Here is a 20,283-nt window from a genome sequence, read left to right on the forward strand (position 1 = left end):
CAGATGGCGCTGCAGAGATGCAGCATGAAAGAGATGATATCAGGCTGAAAAAGGAGGAACAGGATCGGCCGGAGGAAGCGATGGAGACCGAAAGAGAGAGTGACAAAGCATGAGGCACAAAGGCAGAAAGAACAGGGCTGTCTCCATTTGGCTCCTGTCAATGAGCGCCTGTTGCAGCATTAGCACACGCAATGCAACTGCAGAACACATGTGGCCAGCCCTCCGACAAAACTTTTTTTATTGGTTAAACTCACATTTTCCTTCAAAACAGATTAGAGTAAGGCAAAAACATTTGACATAATAAAGTGAAATACTATTTATTTGTTAGAGGAAAAAACAAGACGGATATCCTCTGAAAGTGTGAGGATCTGACTCTCTTTCTTCTCCCTCACACGCATCCCCCTCTTTCCTACCACAGGGCCAGCATGTGGCCCTGCTCTCCAAACACACTGACACACTCTGACACGCTCTCACGTGTTGTCTCGTGCGCACGTCGCCTGACTCACTAAGAGCATCGGTCTGCTGGTGGCTGGGATGTGGCGACTCCAGGAAATTCCAGCGGATGTTTTCAATAAGGGAGCGGTGAGCCCGCCGGAGACGAGTGGAGGAATGGCGCGTCCCGCCTGTCAGACAGCCAGCGTGAGGTGTCGTCCACTGTTTGTGGCTTTTAGGCTTTGCGTGCCTACAAGTGTGTGCCAGAGAGGAGTACGAGTCACCGGGGAACAGAAAGCAGAGTGTATGTGTGTGAACGAGGGAGTGCGGGAGAGAACATGTGCACCTGAAAACTGCAGCGTGTTGTACACAAACTCCTTCAAACAGTGCAATGTGATTTCATGAGTGAGGAAATCTTTATCGACCGTCCGGTGGAAGCACATGCAATCAAGAAGTCATTTAAAGTCAGGCTGATATCACTGTGCGGTGAACGAGACCTGTCGTAACTCAGAAGACATGCAACAGGGTGCGTATGTTCTTGACTGTACTGCTGAGTAAACATAAAATAAAACTTCAACATCTGCATGGCAAGTTACTATCACTTCTGTGGATTTTTTCTGAAAGAAAGTGTGTCCTAAAGGCTGTAAGAATGCCAGTGCTGAGGTTCCTGAGGAGTGCCCGAACCCCTTTCAGCTTCTTTCGCGAGGATGCTTTGCCTCTGCAGGGGGCGCCAGAGAGGAAGCAAAGGCCTCCACCGCAGCAGTCATATTTATTCATTTTCTCCTTGTTATGACTCTCCTCCTGCCATGTTTTCAAAAATAACTTGCACATAAAAATGAAAAATGTCTTTGCAAGCGTGTTATTGTCCAGAACGGCTGTCAGGCAGTGCCACAAGGTTGCGGTGGGCTTGGGGGGGGGGGTCTGGGACTCAACGATGTAGGGGTGACAGAGGGTGGGGGTACTGCTCAGATGAATGGGCTGCCCAAACCACTTTATACACACATCGTGTAGTTTGATTACCCCCGGAAAAGGCGAGGAAGGGCCCGAGTAACTCTAGAACGGCCTCCACCTGGGAGCCCGCATTTTTCGCCCCACTTTTTTGTTTTCCTTCTGCAGCTCTGAAATTATTCCAGAGAACCGGTTCCAAGCTGAAAGTAGTGCTGGAGGACCGCTAAGGAGTTTTTGGCCAGATGGGGGTGGGAGCACCAATGAACACGGGGCTGTTCCTGCCTTCTTGGTGGATAGGCGCCTGAGAAACAGCAGGAATGGCGGAGACAGCAGGCCGACTCGAACATGTGGATAGCATGGACAGCAAGACATGTGGAGCTATAGTGCAAGCTTGTGGTTATGGAACCCCAACAGCCCCCTTGCCAAGCTCAGTTCTACACTACTGAACTTTTCACGTGTCATTGACATGTTCCCCATGATGTGCACCACCTAATGCCCAGCCGAATAGAGGGAACAGAGACAGATGAACAAGTTTTATTTTGGTAGTGTGACCTGCAGAAGACCAGCAGAGCCTGGAGCCCAGAGCCTGACTTCAGATCCTTGGAAAGCTCTCCAGCTTTGTACGATTTATTATTGTTTACCCTGAGGTTCACTGCATAAGACAATAAATTTCAAGAAGTGCCAAAGACGACTTCCTACATTTTCACAACAGCTAAAGGTTGAAAAAACCCCTTTGAAAGGTGCTCTTACATATTTAGTTTACATGTTCTATATAACTGCTTCAGTGGAATGTGGTGCTGTTGGGTTCCCCCACTACAGACAGACATTTGTGACCTGAAATTTCTGTGGACACACGTAGCATTTGCCCTTGTCCTGCATTTATGCATCTATGCTCATAAATGTGCATACATGTACATGTCCAAGTCAAAAGACACACAGAAGCGCACACACACACACACACACACACACACACACACACACACAGAAGCGCGCACACACACACACACACACACACACACACACACAATACACCCAGCAGAGCTGGACGGCACTGTAATGGCCTTGTCTAAATAAAGCGCAGAGTAAGGGGAGTAAGAAATGCACAGAGGAAAGAGCAAGGTGATCAGCATTAATCAGCCAGTGTGGTGTGCACACCCAGGGGACTGCAGGAGTCCACCACACACACACACACACACACACACACAGGAGAGGCAGCGCCCTACAGGAAACATTAGCAGCATTACCCTGGAATGCTAATTGAAACAAACAGTTCTGTTTTTTTTTCCTCTTCGTATTTCAAAGCCGGGAGAGATTACTGGCTCTGGAGCAAAAATTTCTGTATGTGCACCGCAATTTCTCCAGCACTAAAACATTTCTCCACATTTGAGTGTATTCTGCAAACACACAGACACACAGGCAGAAGCACTGCTCATGTCAGAGGTATATTGGCAGCTTTTCTAACTGCCACAATGGGCCTCAATATTCCTTCTCAAGAAACTGCACAAATTCCACAACTTTTTCGCACCCGGGCCTCCTCTTCTTGTCAGGCCAGGCCACACTCCTGGGGGTGATAGCGGGATGACAGCCTCCTGCCTTTCTGCTTCATTTCCATTTAGTGCCGCTGTGGAACTTGCAAGAGAAGAACTGTGCTCCGCTCATACATCCCGGGTCCCTCCCTCCTCACTTCCCAGGGTGAACAACTGCTGACCGCATCGCAGGCATTATGGGACGTGCAGCTAGTCCTCTGCAGAAGGTCATCACTCCCTTTTGAGCTACAATCTACTCCTCATTCTCTGATATAATCTGACTGTCTGAATCTGCCTGTGTGTCTGCTTTGTACAGTAGCTAGCTCTCAGGAGCAGCTACTATCACAGGCCACTTTATTAGGTACAACCAGCTATATTCACATATGGAATATGGTTTTGACTCAGTGCAAAGTATAAAGTATACAGACAGGCTTAAGAGGTCTAGTTACTGTTTGAATGAACATCAGAGTGTGCAGGACAAGACAATGTACAAGAACTAAGAGACTCAGAAGGTGGTGTGATCACTGATGCCAGGCACACTGGTTCCAGCATCTCAGAAACGGCCAACCTCCGGGAGTTTTTGGACACACAGGTTCCACAAACATGGCAGTGCTTTACTTTAACACAGTGGCCTGTGGAATCTGCACCTCTACAGCCAACACAACATCTTTGGAATGACATGGAATGTGAATGTGTTGCCAAAAAAATCTGGAGAAATTGTGAGAAGCTATAAAGCTAGAATGGACCAAAAACCACATCCAGCACCTTGCTGCTAAATTCAGGAGGCAAAGGAGGGTCCCACTCAATACTAGATGGACCATATGAAGTGGTCAGTGAGTGTAGCAAGATAAGACACTCTGTGAGTGGAGTGATTAAGTTGTACCTTCACAATTATTAATCTGAGGCAGTTTATAATGCCTGTTGTTACAGGAATTGCCAAGCCCGTTATTGCCTCGCCCCATCGAGGCCCCATCTCTTACCTGCCCCAAAGGCAAAGAAGAAAGTCTGGGTGGGGCTCCGCTGCATGAGGGCAGAGACACGACGTGCCATGCGCTGGTTCCGCTTGTGGATGAGCTCCCGGCGAAAGTAGCTGTCGATCTGCTGTGCTGTGATGCGCTCGTGGTCCGGCAGGGAGCTGTTAATGAAGTGTGGAAGCTGTTAGGAGACAGAGAGAGAGAGAGAGAAAGACTGAGTGTGGGCTGGCACACACACGCTGGCACACACCTGCACCCGAGACACCGGGCTACCTGACAAGGCACAGAGGCGTGACGGCAGCGAGGAAATGGACCATTTTGAGGCAACAATCTTTCCCACCATGTGCTTCTTCACTTAGTGATGGATTTATGTTTGCCTTTCTGGGCTGGAATCCTCTGCGGAATTAGAATCAACAGCCCACCATGAGATGCTGAACCACAAACCCTCCATGAACTGAAGAGCACATAGGGATGTGGGCTAAGGGGATCCCTTCCTTGCTTGCTCTGTTTTTTGTGTATGCTGGGAAGATGGGTGTGGCATGTAGTGGAGACAGAACACATGCACACATAAGCATAAACATGGCACATGCAGAACACATGCACACAAAAGTATAAACGCCAAGACAGAACACACATATAAGCAAGAATGCTGAAGACCTGAACATTCCACTAAGGAGCACTTCACACCATCACATATGAAACATTACCCACATCTATACCTTCTGCCATGCTGGATATCATGCCACCCTAATACAAACACCTAGTTATAGTTAACAAACATGTGGTTGCTATAAGTCTTTTATTTAAACCCCTTCTGTCGACAACAAGACTACTTCTCCTGGAATGAGAAATGGAAAAGCACCAGATATCAAAAGTCTGTGAGTTCAAGCCTCTGCCTACTTTTTGATTCCCTTTTCCACAACCACTCACTTAGCCTAAGAGTTCCAGAGTAAAGAGCAAATGAAACCTAAAATCCGGAATCAGCATCCTCTTGTCCCACCCACCAGGCCATTTGTCACAGTGGGTTTCACCATGCTAAACCTCCGGTGTCACTCTGGGCTCAAAGCATCTGTCGACTCCAGGTTCCTTCACACCTCCTGGATTGTAGTGATGTTCCAGGTGGTAAGAGAGTTGGTGGTGGTGTGGAATGAGGTTCACAGTGTGGGCAATTTAGCATCACCACTTCACCTGAACTACATGGCTTTAGACTCCAGGAGGAAACCCAAATAGACGCATGGAGAACATGCAAACTCCACACAGACTGAACCGGATTCAAACCCAAGCCCAAACACCCCAGTCACTGTGAGGTGGAAATGGTAACCACTGCATCGCTATGCCGCCCCTAATAAAAAAAATGCAAATATAAATGTATCAACTAAGCAACATATTAATAATACTCTAGGATCATGTCTGCAACACAACCTCTATCAATCTAACCAACCAATGTCTACAACCGCTTGTCCCAAGCGGGGCTGCGGCAAGCCAGAGCCTTACCTGGCAACATAGGGAACAGGGCCGAAGGGGAGAGAGCATGCACCCTGGACGGGACACCAGTCCACCACAAGGCACCCCAAGTAGGTCTCAAACCCTAGACCCACCACACAGAGGCCACTGGCCAAACCCACTGCACCCCCCCCCCCCCCCCCCCCCTCCATCTTTAACCCTGTCAGTCAACTAGGCCCAAATTTAGTACAGGCAAATGGCTGTCTATTATTGAAATAAAACTATGGTCTCAAGCAGCCAGTAAAATAAAAAACCCTGTACTGAGCTAAAGAACAACCTATGATGTTGGTAATTCCCTCAGCACATTCTGCTCTTGTATTTTTTAAGGGGGAACATAATTCAGCACTTCAAGGATGAAATTTCAAACACATCTCTTACTTAATACACAACATTTTCACAGCATGCACGCAGCGTAAAATCTGACCACTGTTTTAAAAAGACCTACATTTCATGTCAAATAGACCGAGATGTAAACAAATTTATTTCAACATCTGGCCTATTAGATCACAATTACTTCATGGGTTGCACAGACGCTGGCTCAAAGCCAGCTTGTGAACAAAGAACCATGTCTTTCTTGGCACTTGTAATGTGTGTCAGTATCCCTCATATGGGAAGTACTTAAAATGAAATTTTTCATAATTGAAATGCACCAATTTGAGGTTAAGTTGGTTAGATGGGGATGATGTCTTTTAAGTAAAAAGTTTAATAATGTCAAGCTGCTTGTTATAACTACTGTAGACATGAAGCCTTGTCGTGTTCTAACTTTATACATTTTACAGCCATGCTAACTACTAACAAGTGCAAACTGCAAACTTTGGATTTACCTCATGGTGTCAGTGCCAAGTCGCTAAAGGAGGGTACAAATTCAACACCTACTGTACATATTTTTATACACCACACATCTCTAGGCTGTGACCAGCACCCCATCGCTGTTTCCACAACAAAATGGCATACACACTCTCAAAGAATTAATTAAAATCAAATTAACTAAATTCCTACAGGGGCTTGATGCAGACAAACAATAGAGAAAATGATCACATACACTGTTAGCTGGTTAGGAACTTCAAGGATCCACACTAAAGCCAACATAACCCAACCATCCACTTCAATGTATTACATACACTGCTGATTTTTGCCACGTAATAACAAGGAAGGGAAAAATAAAATAACTTATTTAAAACAAAAAAATGAAGATACAACAAGATCCTTTCCATTATTTCCATTAATTATTTACCTTTGTAGTGGTGTGAATGTACACGCACACTTTAGGCGCAACCTGCCATAGACTCATAGACTTGTTCTGGTACTCTGCACCTACAGCACTGATATCTTAGGAACAACTATTGATAGAGATCTTCCTGTTGAAAAATAATATTGTTTCAGCATTGTGTCTACTCATCAAAGACAGACTCTGCTGACAGCTCTTAAAGCACCATAAAACACCATTTTTAATGGATGGACACCGCTGTGCCTGTAGTTTCAGCTTTGCTGGCTAACTTTGCAAATGTTGTTCCTTTGGGAGAATGTTCAACTGCAAAGTTTTATAAGGCTAAAGTAAGAACTAGTAATCCCTAGAATGTACTTTCCAAGGCCTTATTGCAGTTAATAACACTAACTTTTTCATCTGAGGCTTTTTCTGGGTAGTTCTCTTGTATTTGCATTTATTCATTTAGCAGACACTTTTCTCCAAAGCAACTTTCAGGGCACTCTATACAGTGTTATCAGCTCACACACCTTATTCACCCAAGATGACTTACACTGCAAGTAGTGTATCTACACTGCTTACAATGAGTCACTCATCCACACATCAATGAAACATTCTTTCTCTCTCACTTACAAACTATAGGTGACTTTTAGAGCATCAATCCACCTGAACAGCATATCCTTAGAATGTCACAGGATACCAACGCAGACCATGCAAACTTCACACAGAACGAGCAGGTATCAAACCTACATCCTCTCACACCACCTAGGTGCTGTAAGACAACAGCACTACTCACTGTGCCATCAGGCCACCCATTGGGGTGCTGGTGTTTAAAGTAAAAAAAAAAAAGAATTAAAAATAGTTATGTTCTACAAATGAATTAGAAATAAATTTCAAGCCACTATTAGATGGTTCTAAAATTCTGCTACAAAATAAAGAAAATTTGGAGTTAAATGAGTTTACCTGCCCAGTTGTGCAAGTAAATAAAGCATAACTCCATTACAGATACACAGCACGACCAGGATGGATGAATTGGCTTTAACAGTCACCCCAGTGAAACATGAATGTGCTACTGGTGGCTTTTAAAGACTCCACTTTTAACTGCTTTTCATCTCAACCCTACATCACATCTGCTGCTGTCAGGCACTACTTCTGATACGTCAGAAAAATTGCATTAGGCCAACAAGACATTATGATAACTGTTTATAAGTGTATGTATATTTATTTTATGCTTGTGGTTTTAATGGGGTTATAGAGTCTCTAATTCTTTATTTTTTCCCCTAAAAAAGTCCCTTCCTGCCGAGCTGCCGAAACATCAAGTGAAAAAAATAGTCCAAAAATGTGAACCCAATTATAATATTCTATTTATAAGAAGCAGCTGAAACCCAGCTGTTTCAAACTATGTGGAAATGTTAAAAAAGGGATCTGTTCACTGTGTTCAGAATTTCGGATCTGCTGCGGAAGAAACAAATAAACCATTAAGCAAACAATTAAAATGCCAGCGATTTCGATGCTCCCAAGTCTTCTGTTGTTGCTCAACTCAGAACTCAGATGACAAACACATGTCTTATTTTTAAACACATATCTTACTGAATACACAGCTTGGTGTTTTGCAGGTCCTGTGTGTGTGTTTTGGGGGGGTAGCTATGCTCTGTGACTGACTGACTGTAGTTCAGTAAGGATGCAGTCTTTCTTTCTTTTTCTTTCTTTCTTTCTTTCTTTCTTTCTTTCTTTCTTGCACACAGCATGTTGAGCGGTACCAGGGCTCCAGGTTCCAGATGGGCCATGGCTGATAGGCCCAGCAAGAGTCAACGATTTACTGCAGCCGTTGTGGAGATTAATAAAGGCATAGAAGAAAGTGCGCGGGGAAGCGGTGAAGGGGAGGTGGGGGATGCGAACCACAGGCAGATAACTTATCACAGGAAGGCCCATTAGCTGCACTCTGTCCAGGAAATGTGGAGCGACAGGGGAATATTCCCCCACTTCCCCTTACTGCTGGCTTGGCCCAGCCCAGCCCCAATTTTCTGCCTCTCCCCCAAAATCTCGGCTTTCCTCCACTTCTGTTCTCCGGTTTGAGTCTCAGGGTTGCACAGCTGCTGCTGCTAAAATGCATTAACCTACGCTGTTCGAGGCCCTTCAGACAGTTGCCTAATGAAGACAGAGCCGCAGGCGAGCACAGGGTCCGGATTAAAGTCAATGCATCATGGGACACCTGCTGCTCAGATCCTGCTTTGTAGCCTATGTGTCAGGCTCAAATGCCCTATTTCTTCATAGCACTGATAAGCTATCTAGAAGGGTGAAAAAAATGCTATTACATATTGCTTTGGATCTGAACATTACATTACATTTCCGAGGGTTTGTCATATGTGCCCTCCTGCAAAAGCTGTACCATATTGATGTGTTACAGTAGCGAAACATGCTAAGTACATTGGGTCCTTCACTTACGAACACAAATGGCACCAGAAGTCTATTTAAAAGCTTTATAATGGAAGCCTCCCTTTACCTACCCATAGATTAGGCTCTGTATAAACATTAGTTAAAAGTGCAATGAATTTAAAATTTACTGTAAGCCCCTCCACACACACACACACACACACACACACACACACACCATCTGAACCGCTTGTCCCATACGGGGTCACAGGTAGCCGGAGCCTAACCCAGCAACACAGGGTGTAAGGCTGGAGGGGGAGGGGAGACACCCAGGATGGGACGCCAGTCCGTCGCAAGGCACTTCAAGCGGGACTTGAACCCTAGACCCACCAGAGAGCAGGACCCGGTCCAACCCACTGCGCCACCGCGCCCCCTTACTGTAAGCCTTTAATTATAATTTCATTTTAATTTACAGTTTGTCATATGCAGGGTTGCTATGTTCCAGATCCTATCTTGGAAGTATAGGGCATATGGCAGGGAACATCATGGACTGGATGCCAGTCCTTTGCAGGACTTTTATTTTATTACCTTTTAATAACATAAAACAGCATGTGCAACACCGATTGGCATTTGGCTGCTTTCAGTTTGCTGTATTATGCATGCAATCAATAAATGTATAATAACAAACATGTGCATTGATTTATTCGCTGAGTATATTCAGTAAAAGTTTTGGATATAGCTATAACAAAAAAACACCATAAGGATTTTAACATTCTGATTAATTTCATGCTACATTGAAATTAAAACTGATTTAAAATGACTGAAAATAAGAAAGTGTCTTTACAAACTGACAATCAGCACTGACTAGCAGCAGATTCATCTCATAAACATGAGCAATGCTTGCCATCTTGCTACTGATTAACAGCACTAAAAAAACAGGTACAAATGGTAACCACTCTGGAAGTGAGTTAAATTAATCCAGTCCCACACTCCCCTCATTTACTTTGAAATAATGACTGGACATTGAAATGTAAATGATGTTTGCTCTATAAAAAAATTTGAATACTGAAGAAAATACAATTTAATGTAAATAAAAGAAAATTTTGTACCTTTGAAAACTTGTGATGCAAATGTTCGCTACACTAGGACTCAGTGTAATAGGAGCACTACAGGTTACACTCACATGCAAGGTGCTGAGTTAAATCTGACCCACAGTGACCACTCGTGTGGTTTTTAACGCAAGTCAAGGAAGGAATAGAAGTGGGTTGCCAGGTCCTTCCTCTGCATGTTAGGGGAGGCAAACACAGGGAAAATACAGAGCGACCATGCAACCCAAGCAAGGCTCGAACTCCAGACCCACCACACAGTAAGGCACCAGTCAAACCCACCATACCACCACACCCCCTAACACTCACATACCCAAGGAAAATAAATTATTTTTGTAAGGGATGTCTTGACTTTCAGGAAAATATATGCCCCAGTCTTGTTTGGTCACCTTTAGCAACTAAGCGCAGCATTTGTGCCGTCTGTGTGTATGTCTGATGCAATTTGCCCACAAGCTTGGCACCTGCCCGCGAGTGGCCTATCTGTGCAGTTCACCTCTGACCTGGGAAGTGTCGTGATTGAAGATGATGGAGTTGAGGTCGCCGCAGTTGTAGTGGGTGATGAGGTCCTCGGTGGTGTAGGCACCCTGCAGGCTGCCGGCACGGACACTCTCATGCTGCAGTAGCGTTTGGTTCAGGGCAAACAGCACCTGGATGAGGTCACAGAAAGCAAGAGGCATCTTCATTCACGATTCGGGCTGGGACTGCAATCAGCAATGCACATGTCCTCTACATTTTTAGGGTGCAAAAGGTAACACACTGAGCAGCTGTGTGTCTGGATAAACTAAGCACTGGAGAGGAGTGCTGCACACCAATATACCAAAAAACCTTAGTTCTCACTGGGGTTACCGAGGGACTGATGTTTTACAATTCTCAGATACCCTTGCAGCAAATAGGCAGGACCAACTGAGTGAAATCACAGCCTGCACACAATACACGCCATCACGCAAACAAAGGCATGCCCACAGTTGCTGACACATTGTGACAGGGATCTGATATTTAGGCAAAAAAAAGTTGAGAGCTGAAAGTAATGTTTTAAATGTTATATTAAATGTTTCACGAGGCACTCTTCCCAGTACAATAAGGTGAGATGGTAACGTTTCACGCCGACACACTGAAGGCAGAGAGCAACAGAGTTGAAAAGGGCGCTTTAAAAGGCAGTCTGTTCATGGCCCCGGGTGCGGCAAATTTACAGTCCCCATTAAAGTAGAAAGTAAGCCCTCTTTAGGGAGGATTTATGGTGTGCTGCAACCAGCAGGCCAGGCAACAAGGGAGCCGTCCTAAAAAAGCAGGGGTTTACGCACATGCTCCCGCCCTCTTTTGACACAGCCACCAGCGATTGGTCCGGCAAAGAAGCTGCAACTGTCAGTCACTGTTTAGGGTCCTGACAGCAGAGTAAGTCACAGCGGTTTCAGCGTAGCACCAAGGATTTGATTTCACACCGTCGCACATTCTCTCACCAACACCCTCTCAGGCCATCCTCAGATGATTTACCCACTTAATTATTTCATCTAATGGTTAATTTCTTCACTGTTTTGTTTTCTATCCAGCAGTTTTTCATAGCTACTTTGAGCTAGATACTTGAAATTTTGGTATAATTTCCGTATTTCTGTATAATAAATCATTTTAATGCTTATTAACATTTTTTTTCACTGGCATCTCACTTCTAATCAGTGCCAGAATAACTTTCCCTGCATTCTGGCACTGCTGACACTGGCTGACTAAATACAGCTCGCTGTATTTCCCCCATGCACTGGAAGGCTCCCATCTCTTCTGAATTGGCTTGAGACTAACGATGAAACAAGTAACAGTCTTAGTGAAACAATTAATCACAAATATTCCTTTTCACTGGAACACATGTGGTATTTCAAGGCATTACTATTTGAGGAACAATTTATTTTTGTCAGAAGCATTGTCTAGACCATACAGAGGCACCAAGTGCAGCTCAGCCACCATTCTCGCTCCTTTCCCCTCTGTTCAACGGAACGATGCATTTGCATTCAAGGTTAACAGCACCCCTCCTACGCCTTGCACGCAACCACTACGCTGCCTCTGCAGGACCTCGATGGACCTCCCACGAGAAGAGCAATCATTTTAATTTTATTAGACATATTTAAAAGAGTCTATTTTCAGCTGCCTGCTCAGCAGCAGGTGGTGCCCCTGCCAAGCTGGTAACCCTGAAACAGACAAGGGTGGGATGTGCTCCCTCACTTCTCCTTACCTGAGTGGGCAGCCCCCCTTGTAGCCCCCTTTTGTAATGATGGTCTGCTACACGTTTGTTTCTATCTTGCGTGTGCCGTTTTATTAGTCTTGCCCCTTGTCTGCCAGGTCACGCTGGGGGGCCGGCAGAATCCGACCTCTGCCACCCCTCCACCGGCCTGTGTGGCACCCTGCCCACCCCAGACCTTTCTACTGCTGCCAAGAGCAATGTGAGGGAGGAGCCTGGCACAGACACTGGCTGGCACTGCCCCCTCCCCCTCACACACACACACACACACACACACTGCTGCCCTCCTCTGTTGAGCTGCCAGCAGTGGGAGTCTCTCTAAATACCGCAAACTAAACCAGACAGAGAAGGCACCCATGAGGGTGGGTGTCGGGTGGAGAACCATGGATGGGGTTGTGGGCCTGTGTAATTAATGACCCTGGAGAAACCAGATGCCAACTCTGTAGCACATCTTTTACACAGCAGGTGGCATAGTGGGTTGAGCCACCACCTTCCACTTGAAGAACACAGGTTTGAATCCCATCTCCTGCTGTAGTACCCTTGAGCAAGCTACTTAACCCAAATTGCTCCAGTGAAAATTAGCCAGCTGTATAAATGGATAAATCATTGTAAGTCACTTTGGAGAAAAGCAAAATTTAAATCAATTAATTACTAATTAAATAATACAGCAAATGTGTCCCTCCTAGGTACAACGGGTTACAGCTATGTGCACCTTTAGATGGCCTCGGCTTCAGTGTGACACTCCCGTAGACACGCGGGGGCCATACTCCTGCTCCACACCTCCATCGAATGGAACGCTCAGTCTATCAAAGGGATGGGCCTGCACAGGGAATGCACCACTTTCATCATAAACACACTATTTATTGATCTACAATGACAGCAGAAGAGGAATGAGCCTTTCCTTTTCTTTCCCTGCTGTTCCACTGCATCATTTTGTGATCAGTTTTTCCAAACCAGCACAAACCCGTCTGATAATCAAATAAAGGTGCTAAAAAACCAAAGTTGAAAACAGCCTGGCATGGATGTTTCTGAAACAGCAGTCTTTCTCCCAAACGTTGCATTCCAATATTTCATTTGTGGTTGAAGAGAAGGAGCAGAAGGGGGAAAAAAAGGAGAACATTAATGTGCCCCCTCTGTCGGTCCAAAAAAGGAAGGGAGTAAGTAATTTATTGACACATGTGAGAATACAGGCAATTGACCTTGAAGCAAATTCAAGCGGCTGTTTGTTAGTATTAATGTTCCCAGTTTTCCGTCTGAAACGCCCGCTTTTTATTGCATGTAATGAGTAGGTGCTGATGACAAGGTGTTGGACGGATCTCAGCTGTCAGCCCTGCATACCGGGGGCCGCGGTTGACAAACAGGGGGCAGCGTTTCGAGCCTCTCGCCATCTATTCTGATAGCAGTGGGTTGGAGGGGGGTTCGGGTGGGAACATGAAAGAATGACAAAACAAATACAATAAAAGCGTGGAATGCAGCTGGGTGCATTCATATCCAGCTCCCCTTTTCACTTCTTGCTTTTGCACCTATTTTTGGCTTGACAAGAACTGAGGCAGGGCAAAGACCTGGAGCCCTGATCTATGGCATGTGGCCACTGGACAGCACAGGGCCATGTCTGCACTTCTCAGTGTACCTTTTACACCAGCAAGGAAAGGGCATGCGTACAGAAATTACATTCTTTTAATAACTGTCAAAATGTTCCTGTTCCTGTCAAAATGGAAAAAAAGTCCATGAGACCCCAGTGAAGTGGCAACAGGGATTGTTGTGAGCAAAGGGCTGTGATAATACATAGGCAGACACCCCCCCAGACTGGGTCAACCCACAGTACTGGGACAGGAGGTGTGCCCATTCAGAGCACAGGACACACTCCCAAACTCCCATCCAAATAAGCTTTTCAGAGGATGCCCTTGTCTGGGGTTGGTCACAGGGATCAGGCATTAGCCCATGAACTTTTCATTGCATCTATGTTTCTTGTTTTTTGTGCATTTTTTTGCCTTCTTGTCGGTGAAGAGAGACTCACGTCAGCATGTGAAAGAGAGCTGTCAATCGAGCCTTCACAGCAGTGGATATTTTAAGGCTTCAAGTGAGTGTGTTCTTTGCACCACATGCCCATGCCATTCACATTTACCGTGGAATGCATTTTGGACTGAGCTGAACGGGACGTGGATCAGACCAAGAGAAGGAAAAAGCAGTGCGAAACCCATCTCACACGACAGCGCCGCCATTGTCTGTGGCAGTTTTATTGTCCTCTCCTTAAAAGTCGTAAAACTTTTTCAGATGTAACCCGGTAACTGATCAAGTGTTGTAAAAACAACGTTGAGGCTTCAGAAGTAATTTCCAATGTCAGGAATTGCTAAAATATTTTTACAAGCCTTGGGCTCGTCTCGGTGTTGTAAGTTTTACTTATCTAAAGGTTAGCAGCACTTTTAATTGACCACATGAGGCATGTACACAAAGGGTATATTACAGAGAGCAATGTGGTACAACAGGAAGTGCTGGGTCATCACAGGTCCTGGGCTCTGTCTTTGGATATTGGTTTAAATCTAACTCAGTATGTCTGGAGTTTGCATGTTCTCTCTGTGTATGCATAGGTTTCCTCCCAAAGTCCAAAGACACGTGTTTCAGATGAACTGGTCACTCTGAATGCCCCTTAGTGTGTTTGTATGAGTGCATATGTGTTACATTGCTCTGCTGTACAGAAGTGTAAATGACTGTAGGGAGTATAGTGTCGGGTTTGTAGCACTGCAAGTCACCTTGGGCACAGGTGTCAGCTAAATACCAGTAAATGATCATTGTGTCTCACTTTGGAAAAAAGTGTCTGCTTAATGAATAATAGCAAAGGCAAAAGTCATTCTGCAGTGCAGAGCTGTTGGTATACACAGTCCAAGGAGCACTTTATTACATATCACAGGTACCCCAGTGCTAGTCACAAGCCTGAAGAGCTTTATTTAGCATGTTTTTGTGTGTGTCTTTTACACTTTCTCTCAATCTCTGCATGAGCTGTCCAGAGGCAAGGAAATCTGCAGATTATCACACAGTGGTGCCCATGTGAGCAACTTTGCATTCATCTGCTGTGGAAGGCCAGCTGTTCCTCCCAGATCTGTACCCTCTGCACTACACAGTCTCGGCTACAAGCTCTGGAACCCCCATCAACTTCCTTCTCCGCCACAGCGGGAGGGCAATCTCTTCATCCCTGCCTGATCCACCGGCCGACTCAGCAAGCTTGACCCCGCCTCTCCACATCTCCTATGTCCTCTTCGCCAGTCTCCCCCTCTCCCGATGCGATTGCCTGCACCTAATCCACATCCCCCTGACCCCTCTCAGCTCCCACCAGTGAAGTTAATAACGTCGAAGGGATTACTGCCACTCTCTTTACACTTGTCCACAAACAAACCCCGCTGTTTGACTTGGCAGCCGGGGATACTGCCGCCATTCATCTATTCTTTCCTGGCCTCCGAGGAGACGACGGGGACAACAAAGCATCACTGGAGAGGCAGTGCTGCGCCCCTTCCCCCCACTGCCAGTCCTCGCCCTCCAGCCGCAATGAGCTGCCCCATCCAGGCAAGCCTACGAAAAAGGCTGAGAGTGTGTCAATATTGACGAGAACCTTGGAGGTTCGAAAGAGGAGAAAAGGAAAGGAGCTCCACTCGGCCTGAGTGCTCCATCAAGCAGCTGAGGATGGAAGGCAGGAGGAGGGACACAGAAGCAAACAGTATGGAGAGCCAAAGGGGGTCCTGCGGTGCTTTTTACACTGGTAACCAAGGGCATTACCCCTTTTTACTCTGGTAACCAAGGGCAAAACCCCTGCGACTGGACATCCATGACATGCTGTGTTTACTCCAAAAGGAAAGTGTTTTGGCACAAATGGATGCACCTCTCCCTAGTGCAGCACTTCAACAGCATGGAGCTTTTCCAGCTCCTCCCTGAATTGCACTCCTCCTTAAGTCACACTATTCCCTAAAACACACTCTGCCATGACTCCCTCCAGCCTAAATTACACTCCATCCTCAATCACACTGCTCCCTATCTGAGTGAAACTGTCTGTATGCAGCTGAGAGCAAAGAAAGTGAACATCTCAGGAGCAAAACATGTGCTGTCTAGTTAAGAAGTCATGCCCCCCACTATCTTTAAACAGCATATTCATTCGATAGATTTTAACAGTATAACACTGAAACAATGATTAGCATTTCATGAGGTTCTGTTTTAAGGTCTATGTGAAATATGAGAATGACACATAATTTTCTTTATGAGAACAAATTGGAAAAGAGGGCAAAAACCCCTCAAGGTTTCAGGAAACCGCACTCTGCAACTATTCAGCAGGCGGCTGTTCCTTCTGCTCTTGCCGACTGCACAAACCCGGCCTAAGAGGTTACAGCAAGCAGACCCATTTAAAAACAAGGCAAGTGAAGTCACTGTTCTTTACTAGTTTTGATTGGATTGTGGTCACTCTTGCGAGACGCAGTGACTTGTGATCGAAGCATACGAACAGCCATGATGTGTTAAAGGGTGGTGTATTGTGATGGCGGAGTCTCCTGTTTCATCAAAAAAGTGAGACTTCGGAGTTGTGCGTGTGAATGTGCTTATGAGTGTGAGCACACTGTGAGAGTGTATTTGTGTGTATGTGTGTGTGTGTGTGTATGTGTGTGTGTGTGTGTGTGTGAGAGAGAGCAAAGGAGAGGAGCTGCCATGTGTTTCTAGTTAGCTGGAGAAGCAGGAGCTGACTGCCAGCCCCCCCCCCCCAGCCCCACACCACCTCTGGAACACAGCTGGCTCTCTGCTGAACCCAGGACTGAAGAGAAGGGATTCATCCCAATGAGAAAAACTTGCACCAGTACAACCTGTTAACACATTTCACCATCCTCATCCTCTCAGTGGCTCCCCCACTGATCTGGCCCCTTTCTTCACTTTTATTATTCCACCCTTTCTTCAGGCTCCAATAAGTATTCTGCCTCATCACTCTATATTCTGTATATTTATGTCTGCGTGCCCAGTAACAGGGAATGTGTGTGTTTGTGTGTGTGTGTGTGTGTGTGTGTGTGTGTGTGCCTGTGGAACATGGGAGGAATCTCTGTCTGCTGAGGACTTGTGAAGGAGCTGAGCAAGCCGAGGCAACGCCTTTGGTCACGGCTTCCCTCGACACTGAAGGCTAACGCAGGGTAATCCCAGACAAACACGCCATTTCACGGCAAATCAGAAGGAGAAATGTCCAATTTCACGGGGAGCAGGCAAACTGCAGAATCTGTGCCTCAAGCCCAGCTTCCCAAAGTAAGAAACTGTGTGGGTACGAATATGGATGTGTTGGTAAGCATGTGTGTGCTGATAGGTGAGTGCACTTTGGTATCTGTGTTCATCTCTCATTTCAGTGTACTTCATTCTTCCCTCATGCTCAGATGTGCACTGGACACTCACTTGCGCACGGCCACCAGCAGGTACAATAAACACGCTTTCCACATCCTGCGCCTGAACACTAGTGTTTTGGTGAGTCGTGTGGGTGTGCATCCGTGTATGACAGAAAATGTGAAAGGAATCCCAGAGTGTCCTCCTTCCCTGGCATGTTTAGTGCATTTTATTATAACCTGAAAAACTTTTCTATACATCTGCAGGAAAAAAACAGATATAAAATACAAATAAAAGCTGAATGAGAAGAAGCTGTGGGGAATGGCGTGACAGTGACAATGCAACAAAAGCACCATCATGTTCCAGAGGCACTCTGGAGGCACTGCAGTAGCGCTAACCAGAGCTGGTACTAGGGCTTTTGGTGTCCCTATGTAAGAATCAGTTCAAAATCCATTAGATTGTTTGGATGTGTGTGTGTGTGTGTGTGTGTGTGTGTGTGTGTGTGTGTGTGTGTGTGTGTGTGTGTGTTTTTCCTTTTGCACTTGACTTGGTGAGGTTATTCATGACAACACATATGTGCTAATTATGTGTGAAACACATTTATTCTGTAATGACTGGAAACAGGGGGTGCGGTGGCGCAGTGGGTTGGCCCACAGTCCTGCTCTCCAGTGGGTTTGGGGTTCGAGTCCTGCTTGGGGTGCCTTGCGATGGACTGGCGTCCCGTCCTGGGTGTGTCCCCTCCCCCTCTGGCCTTATGCCCTGTGTTGCCGGGTAGGCTCCGGTTCCCCGTGACCCCGTATAGGACAGGCGGTTCTGAAAATGTGTGTGTGTGACTGGAAACAGAATGAAAGCTATATTAATTTAAGAAGGAAATTTAAGGGAACAAAATTATACTCTATAATATTTACTATGTAGACCGAGAGCTCATTTAATAGGAAATGATGCCCACAGAGTTGCAACATTTTCAAGGCACAGGGCAGTGATGCATCATATGACGTTTACATAATATGCAAGGCAGCACATCTTCAGTTTTCTAATAAAACGGTTTCTTTTTTATTAAGCAAGGACTGTTATTTAAATTGGGGGTGTGGTGGCGCAGTGGGTTGGACCGGGTCCTGCTCTCTGGTGGGTCTGGGGTTCGAGTCCCACTTGGGGTGCCTTGCAGCGGACTGGCGTCCCGTCCTGGGTGTGTCCCCTCCCCCTCCGGCCTTACGCCCTGTGTTGCCGGGTAGGCTCCGGCTCCCCGCGACCCCGTATGGGATAAGCGGTTCAGAAAATGTGTGTGTTATTTACATTTTTCCAGTAAAATTTGGCATCCCAAAATTTCAGCACCCCAAGGTTCACCTAATTGTAAAACCAGCCCTGGAGATGAGGAAGCACTGTGGAGAGGCCAGAACAAATATCTGTGGGCCGTCCATCTCTTTTCTGCACCACGAGCAGCCAAGCACCCCTCCAGCACATAATCCACCTGTGAAGTTATCACAAGGATGATTAAGACATGGTACATGGAAATGGCTGCCCGGCTCATTGGTTACGGAGATCTATTCTGGCGACTTGTCTTGAGGAAATCTGCCATCTCCCTTCTCTTTTCCTCACCATGTAACCAAGGTCTGTGAGAAGCTCCTTAAGACGTGAGAGCTGACGAAAGCAGGCTAAAGCAGAAAAAAATTAAAGCAGATGAAGCTGAAGGTTATAGCTCCTCTGAATAATTGTTTTGTAATCTTGAGAAACTTGGACCTGCTTGAACTTACTTCATCCACCCCCTTTCACATGACCCCAGACAGGTGACACTATTCCTCACAGGCCAGTAGGAAGTGTGATGGTTAATAACACATGCCTGTAACACGAAAGCTGCTACTGTTGTGTTCTAGAGCTCAATGCTTAAGCAGAATTATTCTACTAAAATATCCCATGGTTCCCCTACCATCATTTCAGTATAGCAGGACTACCAGGCTTATAAGTCGACCACTATTCTATAAATAGTCAGACTGAAAGGAATAACCAAAGATTTGTTTCCTTTCAGCAGCTCCCAAAAGTCATCTGCACAGTCTCAAGTGGTTAAAAGAAAATTTTATAAAACCCAAAGTAGCAACCATTGTTTTGTAAGGAAATGCTTCTGCAAATAAACAACAATTCTGCAGAGCTGAAAAAAAGCTTTTAGTGGAAACACTCTGCCAAGTCATGTGTGGGTATAACTGCAAGTTGCTTTTGATGAAAAGATCGGTCAAGCACAAGAAAAATCGATGAAATACATAAGTCCCAGACAGACAGATAGATAGAGAGGCCAGGCTGCTGGACAGGGAGAGGGAGGCAGGAGAATCTGGAATTCATTTATGCCAGACCACATCCTAGATCCAGGTCCGGCCGGAGACGCACAACGGAGAGGTGTACGCTCCAGATGCCCCATTCCTCTACCCTGGCTCCCAACCCCATCCCCCATCCTGCCAGACAGGGTCACTGGCGATGGGCCACATCTGGGCGAGTCGAGTGCAAGCTGTCATGGAGTGTTTCACGCCGACGGTAGACGTCTGTCCCCTTAAATTACCAGGGCACAGCTGAAGGACACCAGCATGGAACTCATCCCATAGAGGAAAAATTCCCCAGAACTTCACAGAGTTGGAACTTCACTTTAAAACGAGGAAAAATTTCCAGCGGGTCA

At 45.9% G+C, this 20,283-nt stretch overlaps 1 protein-coding gene across 1 annotated transcript in view; it reads right to left on the reverse strand.

Annotated features, from left to right (window-relative positions):
* trabd2b (TraB domain containing 2B) overlaps positions 1-20,283 on the reverse strand; it is a 59,580-nt gene that overhangs the window by 13,598 nt on the left and 25,699 nt on the right. The window contains exons 3-4 of the mRNA XM_018728116.1: positions 10,567-10,713; positions 3,887-4,061 (exon numbers count right to left, since the gene is read on the reverse strand). Coding sequence (XP_018583632.1) covers positions 3,887-4,061; positions 10,567-10,713 — 322 coding nt within the window. The remainder of the gene's footprint in view (positions 1-3,886; positions 4,062-10,566; positions 10,714-20,283) is intronic.

This window comes from Scleropages formosus, chromosome 9 (genome assembly GCF_900964775.1).
Source record: "Scleropages formosus chromosome 9, fSclFor1.1, whole genome shotgun sequence".
Taxonomy (NCBI): Eukaryota; Metazoa; Chordata; class Actinopteri; order Osteoglossiformes; family Osteoglossidae; genus Scleropages; species Scleropages formosus.